The sequence below is a fragment of the Lampetra fluviatilis genome, chromosome 21 (assembly GCF_964198595.1).
Source record: "Lampetra fluviatilis chromosome 21, kcLamFluv1.1, whole genome shotgun sequence".
NCBI lineage: Eukaryota > Metazoa > Chordata > Hyperoartia > Petromyzontiformes > Petromyzontidae > Lampetra > Lampetra fluviatilis.
Genome location: NC_136295.1, coordinates 6,196,383 through 6,214,258, shown reverse-complemented (window position 1 = coordinate 6,214,258; position 17,876 = coordinate 6,196,383). Strand labels below are relative to the sequence as shown.

Here is a 17,876-nt window from a genome sequence, read left to right as displayed (position 1 = left end):
AAGAAGCTCACCCCCATTGCTGCATCTGCCATGCCCAGGAAATCGAACCGGTGACCTGTGGGTCGAGCAATGTGCTGGCCCGTCACACCACGGCAGCATGCCACCACAATTTTGAACGAGACATTTCATATCCACGTGGTCCTGTTCTGCCAAGTGAACATTAAGCAAGTGGACATAAAGCATGCGCAAAAGGACATTAACCCCACTCATCAACGAATATAATGTAATCTGCTTCTGCTCAATAACAGCATATCTGGAAAAGTCATATTTTCCCCACAGGGCTATTTCACAAAATCTTGGTCTTACACGACCAGACATTCCTATTATTATTTTATGCACCTCTGCGGGCCCATCATTTATTTTACACAGACGCAGGTGAGAGCCCACTGAAAAAAGTGTTTTCAAGAGAGACCCTGGGTGACTCGACGGGGAATAGAATTAATTGTGAACTGCAGGGTTATTTTTCGTTTCGCTGTGCGATTTCGGCTTCGGCACCAATGCACGGTGGATTACGCTCGCAAGAAATGTTACAGCAGCCGTTTTACAGCAGATGGTGAACTTTGATCATTCTCTACCATACTATTATTGCATGTGTATTCAAGCTTGTATAACTATAAAAATTGGCTAAGTGTCAAGTACGCTAACCACAGAATGTCCCTGTTCACAATATGCAGCATTAGTACGTTTAAAATGGAGCTTTAAAATGCATGCAAAACAGTCATCACGTCTTCATCAGACAAAATAACAGCAAACTAAATTTCGGTAAAGTCACGTAGAAGGGAAATAATAAAATAATAAAAATAAAACATAATAAAATAATATGATATTATAATATAATAAAATAATATTATATTATAATATTATATTATAATATAATAAAATAATAAATTTGTTTCATAAAATAATATAATAATATATTATAAAGAACCAATAAGATAAATTCCTGCAGTCACGAAAGCTTTAAATCTAAAAATAAATTGGTGTCAATTTAATTCAAAGCGACTTGTGAAATTCCCAGTCCTCCCGTTTTCAACCACTCCCTCTTTCCACTGATAAATCTCTCCACAACACAGCGAACTCGAACACACAGTGGGGGAGGAAGAGGGAGAGATACAGTGCCGGAAAAAGCTGAAGACGCAAAGTCGCTTTGGCGCAAGAGCAGACACGTGGGGGATGCTGAGAAGTGCAGATGCTTTCATCCTAAGAAACAGGCCGTGCCGCATTGCTAGGACGTTTACTTCAGAGCCGCAGAGAGCCGAGCTCACATGCGGCGCACAAACTTAGCAAGGTGCGAACATTTCGATTTAAAGCTTTCGTGACTGCAGGGATTCATCTTCTTGGTTCTTTCGGTAAAGTCACGTAGAAGGGAAATAATAAAATAATACAAATAAAATATAATAAAATAATTCTCACGACGTTTCGGCCACAACGCAAGCAGCCGTCCTCAGATGAAGAACAGGTCTGACCTAAATCGGAATTACTTTATTATGTTTTATTTTTTTTATTTTATTATTTCCCTTTTACGTGACTTTACCGAAAGAACCAAGAAGAAGGTGCGAACACTTTAGGCCAATAGTTATGAAAACCGCAAACAGTGATAACAGCTTGTTGCTGCAATACCTAAACCCGAGGCAAGCAGCGATTCGCTCGAACTCCAGACCGCCCCTGCAATGTGAGGAATAGTTGTGATTCAGGGTCACGATTCAATGACAAAATGCGATTACTTTGGTGTCCTGTTTGTACAGCGCTATTTGTTTGTTCTGTCTCATTGTTCCATTAGCCTTGAGGTAACATTTGCACACAATTTGCATACTTATTTGCATAAACAATAAACAACCTATTATATTATTTACACGGACAATCCTATGCATGTGTTATTGAGCATAATAACACAATTGAATGAACGGTTACTTGCTTAATACATCTACAATTTTTTTTTACGAACAACATCATCAGGAAGCTAAATATTTACTCCATGCGGTTTCATCCGGACTAAAAAATCCTTCTGGGTTCAGGGTGAAAGGCATCAAGCCCAAGCGAGCCTTCACGAATGGACGATTTAGGCATTGCAGTTTACTAACTCGCAGTCGATTAGCTTGCCACGCAATGTTTCACCACATCTGCACAAATTGGCAGATGGTGAACTCCCGCTCAGCAACAATGCCCCTGCAGCGTATTGTCATTGGGCAGAGAAGAGGGGAAACAAGAGACTCTAGACCCAGAGGCAAACGTGCACAACGCTGGGGCCACCCAAACAGCGTTTAATATGATTTGGCCCGCACGTATTGTTTTAATTACGGCTATTTCGGATTTTATAGGCGCTGCGCTGTACTTTTTCTAGCCTTCCTTTAAGGCTTTTAGTTACGCATGCAGCGTCTACACGTGTACATACAGAACGCAAGGAATGCAACTTTTCTCTGTACATGTACGAGCTTGCGCACGTGCAAAGCGATGTTTTTGTTGGTGCAAACGCACTTTGAAAGGAGCAGCACGCGATGGGTTTTGAGTGAGCGACGTCTGCCAGTGTGTGTGTGTGGGAGTGTGTGGGAGTGTGTGTGGGTGCGTGTGTGGGTGCGTGTGTGTGTGGGAGCGTGTGTGTGTGTGGGAGCGTGTGTGTGTGTGGGGGAGTGTGTGTAAGCGTGTGTGAGAGAGAGTGTGTGTGTGTGGGAGCGCGTGTGAATTTCCTCAAGCAAGCGTGACTGCACTGCACAGATCTAACCGAATGCAGCTGAAATCCCTCCACAGTTCGCAAACACCGACAGAATTCTAAAAATGTTGAGCGGCGGACAAGATTAAGAACCTCGGTGCGATCTTACAAATGTTATTTGTAAAATTATAAGTGTGGGTGTTATGTTGTGCATTGCAGCCTACAAACATTCGATACAACTTCTCCAAGGCGTTCACATTCCACATTGCATCCATAATGGTATTACTAAAGATGGATAATTACTGTAGAAAGCAGTTTGAGCTAAAATTATAAAGCTATATAAAGATTCCCTGTATATCCTCTAAGACTCTGAAGTGCTGTTCGCAAGCACCTATGAAGGCAACCGGCACGGCACACTAGGGGATGGAGTGGCCAGATCCACGCCCGGCCACCTTTGTCTCCCCCGGTGCTGATGTTTTACACACAGGCACCAGGTACTCATTTAAGGGTGAGTCGACCTAGGCGAGGCCCAGGAACCGGTTCAAATATTCGCCACAGTCATTGGTCGTGAGCGGAAATCGAACACAGGTCGCCTGGTTAATATCATAGCGCGTGCTGACCACTTCGCCCCATTCTCGCCCACTAAAACTTTACGAGCACACTTGGTAGTGTGAAGGCTGTAATCATACTAGCCTCATCCCCCTAAAAACGACGTGGCCGCCGCCATGGCGGTGGCGACACACGTCACGTCGAGATTTGAAGCGCTCGCCAACTTATTGGCCGCGAACCGTTTCAAATGCGTCGTCGCTGTGCCATTGAAGTTCATTCGATCTTTTTTGTTAAAAACGAACCAACTTCAGTGCAAAAAAGGTTAATGGTGCCAACATTGCAAAAGCTCAGTTAAACGCACTAGAAAAACTCAGATTCTTCAGTAACACTGCCTTAAAAGAAGAAAATATAAAAGGTGACGTTTCGGACAAAGGTCCTTCTTCATAGCATGTCCATGAGTATATTTTTGTACTTTTAAGGCCTACCGTGTTATCTACAAAAGGGTTGACATTTTGTCTGTTGTGCCCGTGCACTGATCTCAATGCAGCAGCACCACCAAATAGTTCAGTGTGCCGTCTCATTATGTTTTAACAATGTACAATACGATTACAGACACCTCATATGGTAGTATTTATATATATTTTTTAAATCAAAAGCTTGCAACAAAGCTCCAAAGAAAGTAAATACGCTTTTCAAATGAGCTACTCCAGCTTGACCAATTCACTTTAGACCTTCAAGCATAGAGCACTGTTAGCCAATTATTATTAATTTGTCATTTCATAAGAATGATTACCTTTTAAATCAGGTGTTAGTAAAACCTTGCTTTTGATAGTTTAATTACATCCATGATTAACTTTGTAAGCCTACATTCATTTTATGTTAGTCTATTAGTGGTTACAGCAACAGTGCAGGAGCTGTAGTACATTAAATGCATTTATAAAATAATTTACATTTACAAAGTTACAGTAATTAGCCGCAGTCAAATGCTAATCCATGTTACTGTACGTTAATAGCCATTCATCACTATGGCTTTTCATTTCTAATACACACGGAGTATGAGAATAATAATCCACAGCAGGCAGGATAAAGGCCTAACATCATGGGGTTTGTTTTACCATATCCCATCACAATGGTGAGTGCGGGTTGGTGAAGCGGGTGGGCAGCCAATGATTTTAGCCATATCTGGGAGTCAAACTGAGATCGCCAAGTTTACAACATGTCATATGAACTACTGCACCTCCCCATCACAAGACAATGGAAGGGCCATCATTTCTCAGTGAATATTTTTTCCAGATCACTGCTAGACTAGAGTAAGCACATGTGAAGTAGTCACGGCCATAGTGAGTAAGTATACTGGATGTGGTGTGTCGGATGCAGAAATATTTTCCAGGTCACCTACGCAGACAGGCCCATCTGACATTAAGCCCTGCATATGAGTGATTCATCCACTAGATACATATATTTTTTTAATGTAAATTTTAGCCAGTTGTACTTTTGCAATGCTCATGTATAATTCACAAGCCTATGTTGACTGTTGCACAACTGTTGAAACGTTTAACACTACATTTGCTTGGAATTCATGGCGAGGCATATTTGCTAAACTCTAATGCAGCATCTTTTGAACGACAACCCTTGGGTTCTCTTTTCACATTGCTAAATATGGATTTTCTTTTCCCGCTGTGAACTCTGTGGATTCGACAAACACCCGTGGAGGAGCAGCACCACCTACTGAACGGTCCTGCAAAACCCGAAAGTGATTGCAACATTCTCGCGATCCTGAACACGACACAGGCGTCTCCAGTTCCGAGATTTCTACCACACCGAGACGAACGGAGACGTCCCCAGCTGTGGGCGCAAAGGGTGCGCGAGCATTTACGAGCGTTCGTTTGGGCACCCACGCATTATCCACACGCAGGATGCACTTGAAGTGTATTTGGTCACTGCAAACGCAAGAGAAATGTTGATGACGTATACGAGGCAGGAGTGATTACAGGCTGCGTCTCCAGCACTTGCATTCCTGTGACCTTACGAGGTTCACAATGGAACACAATATTTCCACTCCACCATTGCACCGTTTGTTTTGCTTGTAAGCAGCTGGTGATGTCGTTGTGCAATACAAATTAATGTTTGTCCATTTCAGTGGTACACTGTCACAGCCTCGCCGACTTTTGCGTAATCAGAGATAACGTTGCGCAGACTATTTTTTACCTGGTTGTGATTTACCAATTTCATTATCCCAATCCGGTAATAGTCGAGCCTCCCTTGCAAAACAGACTTGTATCACAACGGGCTCTGACCAGGTAATAAAATCAAGTTGACGTTTTTTGTACGCAAACTATAACATTAAACAATTAGGCTACCCAATTGATTTTTCAGCAAGTCATGGGCCTGTTCGCTCCTCGCCACTACTTTAACTACTTTAGCTGCACAGGAAATTCGAGTTTAAATTGTGTTTATGCTCTCAGGAGTTCTCAGGGCTGAACATGGTCAATAACAGCATAATTATTGATTTTTAAAAAGGGTTCTGCCCAGTCAGTGGAATGACAGCACCAAGGTCATCGAGCTCATGGACATGAAAACACTTTTAATCGGAGGGTCAACTTGAACTTTGAAACCAGGAACTCTGAGCCGCACCGTCACGCATGCCTCGTCAAACCTCAGCCAGGACGCACGCTCGCACATTCCTGTTCAAACCGCGCACGGTTGCCTGGCCACACCTGTTCCTTGACAGTAGCCAGGATGGTGGAGGTGTTGTGGGGTTCCATGTTGCCCTCTCTCTCCCTGCCGCTGCTTTCCTTTGTCCGCTCCTTGCTCTCCGGCTCGGCCGACGTCTCCCGCCCTCCGCCGTCTTGCGGCCGGCTCGGTGCCGACGGCTGAGCGTGCGCCTCTGCCACGGGCATGGCCCAATGGCCGGCCTCGTGAGATGTTGGGCGGTCACGCACAGGTTCGGCCGTCAGCGATCGCTGCTGCAAAGCACAAGAGATCAGCTCGGTTCAGCATCAAGCCGAGCGCACGCACACGCCCGTGCGCGTGCGTGCGTGTGCAATCCCACGGAAGCACTCATGCACACGCAATCGCACACACGAGTACTCTAAGGTACACGAGCAGACAAATACCTCTGTGTGACACGCAGGGCGAAGCAAGTTGATAATGGATGATCTGTCCTTCACCGTCAAACAGCACGCGTCGCATAATCGGATTGCCAAAGCTCCCAACTCAAACCGCAGACACATAGGTTTATAGCCGGACGGGTACAGACAGTAGTCTCTTTATGCATGTGTAATCTGTGCATGTGCCAGGTGCCTCCGATTCTTTATGGGTCCCTAAAAATTATCGGTTTCTATCCACCGCTTTTTCCCTATTTGTGTCTGTGTGTTTTGCCATCTCTCACTCCATCCGTGCCCACCACTTTCTCCAAGTCTGCTTCTGTCTGAAGTGGGTTAGTCTCTCCATGTCTCTCTGTATCGGTCGCACTCACTCCGTATCCATCTTTGTTAGTGTCTTTCATTCGGTGTATCTACCCATGTCTTTGTATCTCTCGGACTCATATTCCCACCACCCTCATCTGCACAGGGCAAGATTATGCTTGAAATGCAGTTAGAATTAATGAGAGTGCTGTATGCATCTATTCAATAATTTCCTTTAGTTAATTTTGATTGGATGTTCCAATAACTACGCCCAGCAGAAAATATGTGATGGTTAATATTTTCTCCATTTATGTTCACGACTTTATTTATCCAATCCAATTTTCAGAAAACATATTCTAATGTCGCTGCAAATTATGTTGGTGATAGCATGTCTCCTCCTTCTCGCCTGACTTGCCCTCTGATAAGCATCTTGTCATTTTCGCCACACAATTTCAGTGGAGCGATTTCAAATCTCCTAAGTTTTTTTGGTAATAATTTGGGCATATTAATTAATTTATTTAAACTGGTTTGTGAGAACTTGAATGGCTGCATCAATTTCCACCGATTACAATGCCTTTTCATATTCTACAAAGGCCAGAATTTATGGTATTTGAATATTATTTTTTCTATTTCAATCTGTTTCAGAATTTCAATTATATATCTCAGCAATCGAACTACGTTTCATGTGAGCAGTAGGAAATTTCATGTCACATGTGAAGAAGAAAACACTGCCCATCACAGCATGAAAAAGGGAAATCTCTTGGCTGATGGTTTAATAGTCAACATCATAAAAAAGCAGGACCAGTTGTTGAAGCAATTGGCAGACCTATTTACTTTACACGATGTCACATACCTCAATTGTGGAATTAGGCCTCATTTTATTGAAAAAAAGGGTACAATTCTGACGAAGAATTAGAGACGTATTTGCCTCTCATCACACGTGTGTCATTGTTCACAAAGATTATTGAGGACAGAAAAATACTCATGTGAACTGAGGGGAATGGACAGGAAGCTACTTGTGGGGATTGCAGGGTTACTGCCCACTCCACCCAAAGGGGAGTGGCATGTGAAAACATTTACAAATAATAGCGAATGTCTGGGTTATGTGCTGCCGCAGAGGAACGAGTTCACTCAGTACCGACTCGCATACGGGATGATACTCTTGAAGTAATCATAAAGATTAAGGTTTCTCGACCGGATACCTACCATCAATGAGATTCTGAGAGTGAAAAAATAGTGACATTCTGGCCCCTCCTTCACCAACCAGCATGACGAAGAATGGTCAACCAACCCCCAACGACCAGGGGTTGACAAACAAAATGACAGCACCATTTATCTTCTTGGTTCCTTCGGTAAAGTCACGTAGAAGGGAAATAATAAAATAATAAAAATAAAACATAATAAAATAATTCTCACGACGTTTCGGCCACAACGCAAGCAGCCGTCCTCAGGTGAAGAACAGGTCTGTCGGAAAGACAGCATCTGAATGAACACCACCAAGCTTGGAAGCGTATATTTAAGCTGGGTTGCGCTTCCAAGCCTGGTGGTGTTCATTCAGACGCTGTCTTTCCGACAGACCTGTTCTTCACCTGAGGACCGGCTGCTTGCGTTGTGGCCGAAACGTCGTGAGAATAATTTTATTATGTTTTATTTTTATTATTTTATTATTTCCCTTCTTCGTGACTTTACCGAAAGAACCAAGAAGATGAATCCCTGCAGTCACGAAAGCTTTAAATCGAAAGCACCATATTTTTCTCTAATTTTTTTTCTAACTCAATATTTCATTTAAGAGCCGCAATGCACATGACAACGGTCCTTAATATGTAATGTTACGAAGTGGCCTTTAAAGAGCAGCGTGCCGCTCCGAAGCCGCAGGTTGCCGACCCCTGCCCATGACGGAGATGGGGTGGGGAGGACTTTGTACAAAAGTGGACTGACGAAGGGCTGAAAATTATTTACTGGGTTCTATTATTTAAATGGAGAAATTGTCCCATGACAAATGCTATATTTAGATATCAAAAGTCTTAAACCGCGAGTAAGGAGTTTTATTGTTCATAATGTCAATAATTTGGCCCGTGTAAATAACATACTTGTAAATGTGACAATATTGTCGGGTGGATGAGCACGATTGGCTACACATGGTGTAAAAGATGCTCAACATGCATACATAATGACAAGAATTCTCGCGTAAAACTACAACCCAAAAACATAATGGATCACATACCCTCAAGGCTGCCTAGGCAACAATGCATAGGTGAAGTCATAGGCTAATGCTTCCTCACAGTTCAAACAGGCGCATGTGCCATGAACTCGACGCAGAGCACTGCACTCTCCCAACAAGTGGCAAGGGCGTCCACGTTAGTTTAGCCTAAGGGCGCGGAGATTTGGGTTCCAGGACAATACAGCCGCAGGTGGCTCTTGACATTCCGAAATTCTTTAAGGGATTGACAGTTTGCTTTTGTGTAGACGATTTTTTTTACATTGTAACGGTAAAACAAATGGGCGAGGTGGTTTGTGTGCTATATTCAGTGCTTTTAAAACATTTATGTTTGAAACGAGCACACAAAGATCTCCCATGTATATTTATAGAAAGTGCTTTAAAAGCATAGCACAAGAGGGTGGGGGGGGGTGCATTGCCAGCATCACATTCACCCAGCCACATTCGTCTTGCCAACACCAAAATTTACCACACTCAACCATTATTTGGTTGAGTCAACCCAAGGCAATGAGAAGGGTCAGTTCTGAAACACGTTTTGACTCCGGTATATTTTTTCCAACCAACCGCGCTGCCCAACGTGGTGAGTGATTATTGTCACACAAACTCCTTGACCGACACACAGTGTTGGGAGGCTTTCATCCAACAGTGGATTAACCCAGGACTATATATTAATAAATGAACAACGTGCACATCTTTTGGACGTGACCGACCGACCGACCGTCCATCCCTCCAGCAACACTTTATTTCCCCAAGATAGATATGTTTTAGAGTAGGATATATTTGATTATTGATCATGGCTCGGAATTGAACCCAGGGCAGGTCACTGGGATGTTATCCACTGCATCACAAGTAAACGTGAACTCCTAAATTAGAAGCTTCTTCCGTTTCCCCATATTTACAATAAGGCCGGCGCGGACTGCACAGTGGGGGGTTGTCTGTAGCTGATAATTTCCTGCGGGCAAGTACAAGCAGAACCCACAACGACCCCCAGCCGCAGTACAAGGTTACAAAACTCGACGACACAGACATCGCTGGCTTGCCCCCACTCCAAATTATAACTCCAGACTGCAGTCAGGCCCATTCATTATTCGTAGTCCTCGTGGAGTAATTTTAATCATCAGATTTCACTGCTCGTGTGATAGAGCGGTGGCGCAGTGGTTCACGCGCTGCACTCCGAAACCGGCGACACGAGTTCGATTCCAGCTCACGGCCAACACCAAGTTCTCAGCCTCCCGTATGTCGAATCAAACGAGTATGAATTTCGATTTAAAGCTTTCGTGACTGCAGGGATTCATCTTCTTGGTTCTTTCGGTAAAGTCACGTAGAAGGGAAATAATAAAATAATAAAAAGAGAACTTTTTTTATTATGTTTTATTTTTATTATTTTAATAAAAGAATAAAAATCTAACATATTTTATTATTTCGATTTAAATCTTTCGTGACTGCAGGGATTCATCTTCTTGGTTTGTTCGGTAAAGTCACATAGAAGGGAAATAATAAAATAATAAAAATAAAACATAATAAAATATTTTTTACGACGTTTTGGCCACAACGCAAGAAGACAAACGAGTATGGTAATACCCCGGCGCACGTCGGGATGCATTCCTGAAGGTGCGACGATGAATATCCAAACGACGTAATTCAAAGCAATTTACAGGGTAAGTGGAGGCGAAGGCTGAGAGGCGATGGATACGAGAAAAGGCGGATGATGCTGTCAGCGACGGAAGTGTGGGTTGAGGAGACCCAAATCGGTTAGTGGCATTAATATAGTGACGGCGTATTTGCGAAACGACATAAAAAAGGGGAGACGTAAATCGGGGTATTGCTGCACCTCGTGAGTTGTGTAAACATCTCCACTCGGGAGACAAAGAGGGTCAGGCGTGGTGTTGGCTACTCCCTGCTTCGCGTGCCGTGGCAGCCTTCATTTGGGCGCTCTCTAACAGCACTTGCCCCAAATGTGCGCGCGCGCGCGTGTAGCACTCTCGAACCATTTATCATACAGTTAGTCCTGTATATTTAATTTAGCATTTTCATTTGTTTCACTCCAGATCCTTTTCTGTTTAGAAGTTTAAATCTGTTCATATTTTGCTGCTGTGATATTTAATACTGCACGTGTATTTGTTGCACTAACAGCTGTTTACACTCCCGTGTGTTTATTTTATCCGAGTCGTCAATGAAAAAAGGATTTCTGGTCGTCACAGGCTCTTTTACGGTCTAAATTTTGTTTTCTTTGAGAAAAAGTTACATGCAGTACATAATCATCCACGTGTTCAAGTCAAAAAGTTGACAAAACATACGTTGCAAAATGTCTTCATCATCATCATCGAATTTTACAAAAACATAAAGCCCATATTCTTTGGGTCTTTCGGTAAAGTCACGTAGATGGTTCAAAGAAAATAACAAAAAAAAACTACTACAGTACTACAAAACTACCACAGTAGTTTTTTGTATTTTTTTTTACCATCTACGTGACTTTACCGAAAGACCCAAAGAATATTAACTCCTGCAGTCACGAAAGCTTTAAGTCAAAATTTAACATAAAGTCCCAGTCAGTCACTCTGTTCCCAGCATTCCGATTGGCTGGAGACTGGGACGCGAGTGGGGGCCTGAGTGGGGACGCGTGGGTGGGGTGCGTGGGGGAGGGGGGGGCACGACTGGGAGGGGTGCACGGGGGGGCGGGGTCATGAGGGGGGCCCACGTGGGAGGAGGTGCGTGGGGGGGGGGCTGAGGGTTCTAATGCATTGGGTGGGGGGGGGGGGCTGAGGGTTCTAATGCATTGGGTGGGGGGGGCTGAGGGTTCTAATGCATTGGGTGGGGGGGGCTGAGGGTTCTAATGCATTGAGGGGGGGGGCTGAGGGTTCTAATGCATTGGGTGGGGGCTGAGGGTTCTAATGCATTGGGTGGGGGGGGGGCCTGAGAGTTCTAATGCATTGGGTGGGGGGGGGGCTGAGGGTTCTAATGCATTGGGTGAAGGGGGGCCTGAGGGTTCTAATGCAATGGGTGGGGGGGCCTGAGAGTTCTAATGCATTGGGTGGGGGGGGGGGGGCTGAGGGTTCTAATGCATTGGGTGGGGGGGGGGGACTGAGGGTTCTAATGCATTGGGTGGGGGGGGGGACTGAGGGTTCTAATGCATTGGGTGGGGGGGGGCCTGAGGGTTCTAATGCATTGGGTGGGGGGGGGGGCCTGAGGGTTCTAATGCATTGGGTGGGTGGGGGGGCTTAGGGTTCTAATGCATTGGGTGGGGGGGGGGGGGGGCTGAGGGTTCTAATGCATTGGGTGGGGGGGGGGGGCCTGAGAGTTCTAATGCATTGGGTGGGGGGGGGGGGGGCTGAGGGTTCTAATGCATTGGGTGGGGGGGGGGCCTGAGAGTTCTAATGCATTGGGTGGGGGGGGGGGGGCTGAGGGTTCTAATGCATTGGGTGGGGGGGGGCCTGAGAGTTCTAATGCATTGGGTGGGGGGGGGGGCTGAGGGTTCTAATGCATTGGGTGAAGGGGGGCCTGAGGGTTCTAATGCAATGGGTGGGGGGGCCTGAGAGTTCTAATGCATTGGGTGGGGGGGGGGGGCTGAGGGTTCTAATGCATTGGGTGGGGGGGGGGACTGAGGGTTCTAATGCATTGGGTGGGGGGGGGCCTGAGGGTTCTAATGCATTGGGTGGGTGGGGGGGCTTAGGGTTCTAATGCATTGGGTGGGGGGGGGGGGGGCTGAGGGTTCTAATGCATTGGGTGGGGGGGGGGGCCTGAGAGTTCTAATGCATTGGGTGGGGGGGGGGCTGAGGGTTCTAATGCATTGGGTGAGGGGGGGGCCTGAGAGTTCTAATGCATTGGGTGGGGGGGGGGGCTGAGGGTTCTAATGCATTGGGTGAAGGGGGGCCTGAGGGTTCTAATGCAATGGGTGGGGGGGCCTGAGAGTTCTAATGCATTGGGTGGGGGGGGGGGGCTGAGGGTTCTAATGCATTGGATGGGGGGGGGGGACTGAGGGTTCTAATGCATTGGGTGGGGGGGGCCTGAGGGTTCTAATGCATTGGGTGGGGGGGGGGCCTGAGGGTTCTAATGCATTGGGTGGGTGGGGGGGCTTAGGGTTCTAATGCATTGGGTGGGGGGGGGGGGCTGAGGGTTCTAATGCATTGGGTGGGGGGGGGGGGGCTGAGGGTTCTAATGCATTGGGTGGGGGGGGGGGCCTGAGGGTTCTAATGCATTGGGTGGGGGGGGGGGGCTGAGGGTTCTAATGCATTGGGTGGGGGGGGGGGGCTGAGGGTTCTAATGCATTGGGTGGGGGGGGGGGGCTGAGGGTTCTAATGCATTGGGTGGGGGGCTGAGGGTTCTAATGCATTGGGTGGGGGGTGCTGAGGGTTCTAATGCATTGGGTGGGGGGGGGGGGCCTGAGAGTTCTAATGCATTGGGTGGGGGGGGGCCTGAGAGTTCTAATGCATTGGGTGGGAGGGAAGGCTGAGGGTTCTAATGCATTGGGTGGGGGGGGGGGGCCTGAGAGTTCTAATGCATTGGGTGGGGGGGGGGGCTGAGGGTTCTAATGCATTGGGTGGGGGGGGGGGCTGAGGGTTCTAATGCATTGGGTGGGGTGGGGGGCCTGAGGGTTCTAAAGCATTAGGTGGGGGGGGGGGCTGAGGGTTCTAATGCATTGGGTGGGGGGGGGGCCTGAGGGTTCTAATGCATTGGGTGGGGGAGGGGGGGCTGAGGGTTCTAATGCATTGGGGGGGGGGGGCTGAGGGTTCTAATGCATTGGGTGGGGTGGGGGGGCTGAGGGTTCTAATGCATTGGGTGAGGTGGGCGGGCTGAGGGTTCTAATGCATTGGGTGGGGGAGGGGGGCTGAGGGTTCTAATGCATTGTGTGGGGGAGGGGGGCTGATGGTTCTAATGCATTGGGGGGGGGCTGAGGGTTCTAATGCATTGGGTGGGGAAGGGGGGGCTGAGGGTTCTAATGCATTGGATGGGGGAGGGGGGCTGAGGGTTCTAATGCATTGGGTGGGGTGGGGGGGGCTGAGGGTTCTAATGCATTGGGTGGGGTGGGGGGGGCTGATGGTTCTAATGCATTGGGGGGGGGCTGAGGGTTCTAATGCATTGGGGGGGGGGGGCTGAGGGTTCTAATGCATTGGGTAGGGTGGGGGGGGCTGAGGGTTCTAATGCATTGGGTGGGGGGGGGGCTGAGGGTTATAATGCATTGGGTGGGGGGGGGGGGCTGAGGGTTCTAATGCATTGGGTGGGGGCGGGGGGGGCTGAGGGTTCTAATGCATTGGGTGGGGGGGGGGGACTGAGGGTTCTAATGCATTGGGTGGGGGGGGGCCTGAGGGTTCTAATGCATTGGGTGGGTGGGGGGGCTTAGGGTTCTAATGCATTGGGTGGGGGGGGGGGCTGAGGGTTCTAATGCATTGGGTGGGGGGGGGGGCCTGAGAGTTCTAATGCATTGGGTGGGATGGAAGGCTGAGGGTTCTAATGCATTGGGTGGGGGGGGGGGCCTGAGAGTTCTAATGCATTGGGTGGGGGGGGGGGGGGGCTGAGGGTTCTAATGCATTGGGTGGGGGGGGGGGCTGAGGGTTCTAATGCATTGGGTGGGGTGGGGGGCCTGAGGGTTCTAAAGCATTAGGTGGGGGGGGGGCTGAGGGTTCTAATGCATTGGGTGGGGGGGGGGCCTGAGGGTTCTAATGCATTGGGTGGGGGAGGGGGGGCTGAGGGTTCTAATGCATTGGGGGGGGGCTGAGGGTTCTAATGCATTGGGTGGGGGAGGGGGGCTGAGGGTTCTAATGCATTGGGTGGGGGAGGGGGGCTGAGGGTTCTAATGCATTGGGGGGGGGGCTGAGGGTTCTAATGCATTGGGTGGGGTGGGGGGGGCTGAGGGTTCTAATGCATTGGGTGGGGTGGGGGGGCTGAGGGTTCTAATGCATTGGGTGGGGGAGGGGGGCTGAGGGTTCTAATGCATTGGGGGGGGGCTGAGGGTTCTAATGCATTGGGTGGGGTGGGGGGGCTGAGGGTTCTAATGCATTGGGTGAGGTGGGCGGGCTGAGGGTTCTAATGCATTGGGTGGGGGAGGGGGGCTGAGGGTTCTAATGCATTGGGTGGGGGAGGGGGGCTGAGGGTTATAATGCATTGGGGGGGGGCTGAGGGTTCTAATGCATTGGGTGGGGGAGGGGGGGCTGAGGGTTCTAATGCATTGGATGGGGGAGGGGGGCTGAGGGTTCTAATGCATTGGGTGGGGTGGGGGGGCTGAGGGTTCTAATGCATTGGGTGGGGTGGGGGGGGGGCTGATGGTTCTAATGCATTGGGGGGGGGCTGAGGGTTCTAATGCATTGGGGGGGGGGCTGAGGGTTCTAATGCATTGGGTAGGGTGGGGGGGGCTGAGGGTTCTAATGCATTGGGTGGGGGGGGGCTGAGGGTTATAATGCATTGGGTGGGGGGGGGGGGCTGAGGGTTCTAATGCATTGGGTGGGGGCGGGGGGGGCTGAGGGTTCTAATGCATTGGGTGGGGGAGGGGGGCTGAGGGTTCTAATGCATTGGGTGGGGTGGGGGGGGGCTGAGGGTTCTAATGCATTGGGTGGGGTGGGGGGGGGCTGAGGGTTCTAATGCATTGGGTGGGGTGGGGGGGGGCTGAGGGTTCTAATGCATTGGGTGGGGGGGGCTGAGGGTTCTAATGCATTGGGTGGGGTGGGGGGGGCTGAGGGTTCTAATGCATTGGGTGGGGTGGGGGGGGCTGAGGGTTCTAATGCATTGGGTGGGGGGGGGGGGGGGGCTGAGGGTTCTAATGCATTGGGTGGGGTGGGGGGGGCTGAGGGTTCTAATGCATTGGGTGGGGTTGGGGGGGACTGAGGGTTCTAATGTATTGGGTGGGGTGGGGGGGGCTGAGGGTTCTAATGCATTGGGTGGGGTGGGGCTGAGGGTTCTAATGCATTGGGTGGGGGGGGGGCAGAGGGTTCTAATGCATTGGGTGGGGGGGGGGCTGAGGGTTCTAATGCATTGGGTGGGGTGGGGGGGGGGCTGAGGGTTCTAATGCATTGGGTGGGGGGGGGGGGCAGAGGGTTCTAATGCATTGGGTGGGGGGGGGGCTGAGGGTTCTAATGCATTGGGTGGGGTGGGGGGGGGGGCTGAGGGTTCTAATGCATTGGGTGGGGGGGGGGCTGAGGGTTCTAATGCATTGGGTGGGGGGGGGGGCTGAAGGTTCTAATGCATTGGGTGGGGGGGGCCTGAGGGTTTTAATGCATTGGGTGGGGGGGGGGCATACGGGGTCGGGACCGGCACTCCGCAATGTGTACTTCTGTAGAGGTGTAATTGTGTAGATGTATGGGTACGGATGGGAAACAAACACAAGGGGCGTGGTTAGGGCTGTACACGAAGGAGGTGCTCGCACCGACGTCCGCACCTACATCCCCCACGGGCCCCTCCCGGGGGCCGAGTGCTATAAAAGGTGGTGAGCCGGAGGGCTCGAGGTCGAGTATTAGCTTTAACCAGCGAAGAGTGAAGACCAGCTAGAATAGGCCCCGGAGCTCCCCTGGCTCGCTGTCCTTGTCAGGACCGACCAGGGCAAGCCGGTGGCGTGGCCCCGAGAGCCCAGACTGACGTTCTTATAAGAGCCGGTCTGGAGACTCAGGGTGCCGGGATCCCAGGTTGACCAGGGCTGGGATAGGTAGCCTCCCCTAGCTCCGTAGTGGAGGACTCGGGCGTAGGTTAGCGGGGTTAGACGTCGTGTCTCCCTGATAGACGAGTGAAGGGGACGATACCCCTTCAAGTGTTGTGTGTACCCGTTACTGTACACGAGTTGGTATTAATAAATAAGTGTGCCTCCGACCCCGTCGTCAAAGCCTCCTGAATACTCACTACACTTCCACGAGTAGCCACACAAAGTTATGGCATTATAGCTTTTAGCACCGTCTGTATTTATTTTGGCCAAATCAATTCTATCGCTGTCAGCCTCGTCACCCGGTGACGGATGATTCGTTTGTTGATTTATTACAAAAGGGGCACGAAATGAAACAATACGTATTTGCGCGAGGAATATTTCACCTTGAATTCTCTCGAAATAACGTTCTTCCACCACCCTCCACGAGGATGCTATACTGGTAGGAACCTCCTGGTTCCACCATCCCACAGGGGATTATTGTGTCCGTCCGTCGTGCAGGGAGGGGCTTGGTGGGGAGGGGAGGGTGGGGAGGGGCTGGGTGGGGAGGATGGGACTGGAGCTGGGTGGGAAGGGTGGGGAGGGGCTGGTCACCCCGTGGTGCCCTTATAAAACTCAACGTTTAACCTACTCACGCCGGCTTGTGCCCGCCCTCACAGTCGGGCATATTTGCGGAATACACCACGCCGCCGTTGACCCTGGCCATTGACCGAGCAACCCAACGTTCCTACCAGCTCCCTCCGCAGGAATGTGTTATGCAGTACCAAAAATGCACAACCCCACACACACACCGACACATCGTGTATTTTACATACACAAAACAGAGCGCGCGCGCGCGCACACGCGGACGCTAATGGACAACCCACAGCGGTAGGCACAAGCGGTGGACGAAACTGGGTCACCCTCGCGTAAGATTGAGATTTATTACAGCTGCACAAGATGCCCCGGAGGGAGTGGGGGGGGGCAAGTGGTTCCTGCATGAGGAGGTTCTCATTCAACAGTGACTACCAAACAGCTGACTATCGTATAAATCTGCGCATACAAGCTCGAGATTTTACGCTCATTCTCTTCCCGTGTAATTGGCGGCCGCCTTGTGGCGTGCAATCCGCGTTAAGTTTTGTGCCGACGGACACAATTTTGCGTTGCGCCGGGCATGCCTGCTCCTGTCAATCTCTGCTCAGATATCTGCCACTTCCCCTCATTATATTACTTTACTTTTTTTGCATTTTGTATTGCGTTCCTTGATTTTGTTGTTTCAAATGTAACAAATTTTTGAGGGCCGGCCACTTTACACGCAGGATAAATTTGCAAGGGATGTGCAACGAACTGCAGAGATGACAAGGTTACCCCCGGGGATCTGATTGTCACTAAAGAAAGCGGCGTCACACGCTCCATTTATTATTTATTTCGGAGCATGCGAAAGGCTTCACACAA

At 49.3% G+C, this 17,876-nt stretch overlaps 1 protein-coding gene across 4 annotated transcripts in view; it reads right to left on the bottom strand.

Moving 5' to 3' along the window:
• Window positions 1-17,876, bottom strand: part of LOC144938172 (catenin delta-2-like) — a 270,511-nt gene that overhangs the window by 224,942 nt on the left and 27,693 nt on the right. For all 4 annotated transcript variants that reach the window (XM_078865941.1, XM_078865938.1, XM_078865939.1 and 1 more), the window contains one exon: window positions 5,914-6,162. In XM_078865941.1, coding sequence (XP_078722067.1) covers window positions 5,914-6,096 — 183 coding nt within the window. In that variant the 5' untranslated portion in view covers window positions 6,097-6,162. The remainder of the gene's footprint in view (window positions 1-5,913; window positions 6,163-17,876) is intronic.